At 47.2% G+C, this 3,059-nt stretch overlaps 1 protein-coding gene across 3 annotated transcripts in view; it reads right to left on the bottom strand.

Moving 5' to 3' along the window:
• Nucleotides 1-3,059, bottom strand: part of Pelp1 (proline, glutamate and leucine rich protein 1) — a 31,164-nt gene that overhangs the window by 16,464 nt on the left and 11,641 nt on the right. For 2 of the 3 annotated variants that reach the window (XM_013013468.1, XM_013013467.1), the window contains exons 2-3: nucleotides 2,172-2,236; nucleotides 1,676-1,781 (exon numbers count right to left, since the gene is read on the bottom strand). In XM_013013468.1, coding sequence (XP_012868922.1) covers nucleotides 1,676-1,781; nucleotides 2,172-2,236 — 171 coding nt within the window. Of the gene's footprint in view, nucleotides 1-1,675; nucleotides 1,782-2,030; nucleotides 2,143-2,171; nucleotides 2,237-3,059 lie in introns of all 3 variants that reach the window. The other variant, XM_013013469.1, reaches the window with a different exon arrangement.

Consider the following 3,059-nt stretch of genomic DNA (forward strand, 5'->3'; position numbering starts at 1 on the left):
TTGCTTATGTGGTGCTGAGGAATCGAACCCAGGGCCTCAGGCATGCAAGGCAAGCGCTCTACCACTGAGCCACCTTCCCAGCCCAAGGCAAGCACTTTACCACTGAGCCACCTTCCCAGCCCCCTTTTTTACATTTTTTTTAAGTAGTAGAAACAATATACAAACCAGGAGCCGGTGGCTTATAGCTGTAATACCAGCTACTCAGGAGGCTGAGATCTGAGGATGGAGGTTCAACAGCCCTGACAGAGAAGTCCATGAGACTCTTATCTTCAAGTAACCAGCAATAAGTCAGAAGTGGAGGTGTGACTTACTTCCCAAATGATGCCTTCCATCAAAAAGGGCCCATGAATAGAGCACCAGCCTTGAGCAAAACAGCCAAGTAAGAGAGTGAGGCTGAGTTCAAATCCCAGTAATGACACAAAACAAAAAGAAGGAGACATTTACTTTAATAAAACAGTTAGGGCTGGGAAGGTGGCTCAGTGGTAGAATGCTTGCCTTGCATGCCTGAGGCCCTGGGTTCTATTCCTCAGCACCACATAAGCAAAAAGGAAAAAGCCGGGAGTGGCGCTGAGGCTCAAGTGGTAGAGCACTAGCCTTGAGCTGAAGAGCTGAGGGACAGCGCCCAGGCCCAGAGTTCAGGCCCCCCAACCAGGCCCCCCCCCCAAAAAAAAAAAACATTTACTTTCTGACTGGGCGTCCGTGGCTTACACCTGTAATCCTAGCTACTCAGGAGGCTGAGATCTGAGGATCACGGTTCAAAGCCAGCCCTGGCAGGAAAGTCTGTGAGACTCTTATCCCCAATTAACCACCAGGAGCTGTGGCTCAAGTTGTAGAGCTCAGGCACAGTGCCCAGGCCCAGAGTTCAAGACCCACAGCCGACCCATGACCAACAAAAAACAAAAACAAAACAAAAAATTTACTTTCTGTAAACACTCCCTTCATGGAGAAAATGTCCCAACCCCTGTGCTAGATTCTGAGCACCACAAAGCAGCCTATGTATCTCTCTCTTACCACTGCCTGCCCCCAAAACACACACAACACCCAGAAAAAGGGACTTTAGAAATGTCATTCCTTCCAAAAACTGTGATACCTATATATAATGGAATATTATGCAGCCATTAGAAAGGACAAAATAATGGCATTTGTAGGGAAATGGATGGAACTAGAGCAGATTATTTTGAACAAACTAAGCTAAGAACAGAGACAAATGACATGGTCTCCCTGATATGTGGAGGCTAAAGTCAAAATCCAAGAAGACATGGCAAAGTAACAGGACTCAAGAAACAAAGGACAGGGGCTGAGAAGGTGGCTCAGTGGTAGAGCGCTTGCCTTGCATGCATGAGGCCCTGGGTTCGATTCCTCAGCACCACATAAGAAAAAAGAAAAAAGCCGTAAGTGGCGCTGTGGCTCAAGTGGTAGAGTGCTAGCCTTGAGCTGAAGAGCTGAGGGACAGCGCCCAGGCCCAGAGTTCAAGCCCCATGACCAACAAAATAAATAAATAAATAAAAAGTTTAAAAGAATGCCTCTGTTGAAGTTTACCTCAATATCAGAAATTGTTTCTAAATAGCTCTGTTCCCAGAGTAAAAACTGTCCGAACTACAAAAAAAAAAAAAAAATACCAGAGCCAGGATGGAGGATTGCATCGTTAGGAGAAGGAAGGTATTTGACCCCTTACCTGCAATACATGCTGAATGCACCGAAGCCAAGACACACAGTGCTGCTGGAAAAACTCTGTGGGGCTCTCCCCCACCAGTAGGGACAGCAGACACAGGCCCTCAAACCTTAGAAGCAAGAAAAGAGTGATAACAAATGAGAGGAGGTGAGACTTTGGAGCAACCTACTGACTGCTATTTCATTCTCACTGGGCTATATAACAAAACCTCATCTCAAAACTAACTACGGTTTCTACCTCCTGACTTGGAGTGTCAGGTGAGGTGTGCAACCAGGAAAGAAGGAAGCAGAGACAGTCTCAGGTGGGAAATAGGAAACTTGGAAGCTGGGAAGAGTGGGTTCAACTCAAGTGAACTCACAAAAAGAATGAAACTCCCCATCCTCTTGGGAATGGAGAAATCTCTTGAATCCACGAGGGTGACAATGGAACGACAGATGTACAGGCAGCCCACTTCCTAAGGGAACATCCCCCTGAAGAAAAAACAGGGTTAAAAACTTACCGAGTTCTCATAGAACCAAGATGTGCATTACTGAGACTCACCAATGTCCCAAGAGCTGAAAGGTTCTGGAGAAAAGAAAACAACGGAGTGAGTCAGGCAAGGTCATCAAAGATGAAGGAAAACCTCCAATCCTTTCTCTGTCCCAGCTCTTCCATAGTCAAATCTTCTTGAAACTAAAAGACCATCCCTTTAGAGGTAATAGCCTGTATCATAGTAACCTTTCCTAAAGTTCTCTTGTCTGACCCTCGCCCCCATACCCTATCCAAACCAGAACTAATATTCCCCCCCCAACAACCCCCCCCCCCCCCCCCCCCCCCCCCCCCCCCACTTCAATAATGGATCTGTGCTTGACCTGGACCTCCCTGGAGAACATCTAGCACAGACATATCCACAAACAGATAGGCATGTACATAGGCTTCTTTCATGGTGCTTGGTGTGTTGACTCTCATCTGCTAATCTTCTTCAACCCCAAACATCACCTCTTCCTCCTGTTCTTAGAGCTGCTAAGAGCACCAACAGACCTAGTCAGTCTTCCTTCCAATCCATCCCTTTCCTCGCATTGTAGGGTTTTTTTTTTTTTTCTGGTCGGTTGTGGGGCTTGAACTCTGGGCTTGGGCGCTGTCCTTGTGTTCTTCAGCTTAAGGCAAGCGCTCTACCGCTTGAGCCACAGCACCATTTCCGGTTTTCTGGTTTTCTAGTGGTTCATTAGAGATAAAGAGTCTCACGGACTGTCCTGCCCGGGCTGGCTTTGAACCGTGATCCTCAGATGTCAGCCTCCTGAGTAACTAGGATTACAGGCGTGAGCCACTGGCACCCAGCTGCATTGTGTCTCTTTAATTATCCTTCGCCACCTCCTGAAGGACCAGACTCCTCTCAAGGGACCTGAAT

Source organism: Dipodomys ordii, unplaced genomic scaffold (assembly GCF_000151885.1).
Source record: "Dipodomys ordii isolate 6190 unplaced genomic scaffold, Dord_2.0 Scaffold19, whole genome shotgun sequence".
NCBI lineage: Eukaryota > Metazoa > Chordata > Mammalia > Rodentia > Heteromyidae > Dipodomys > Dipodomys ordii.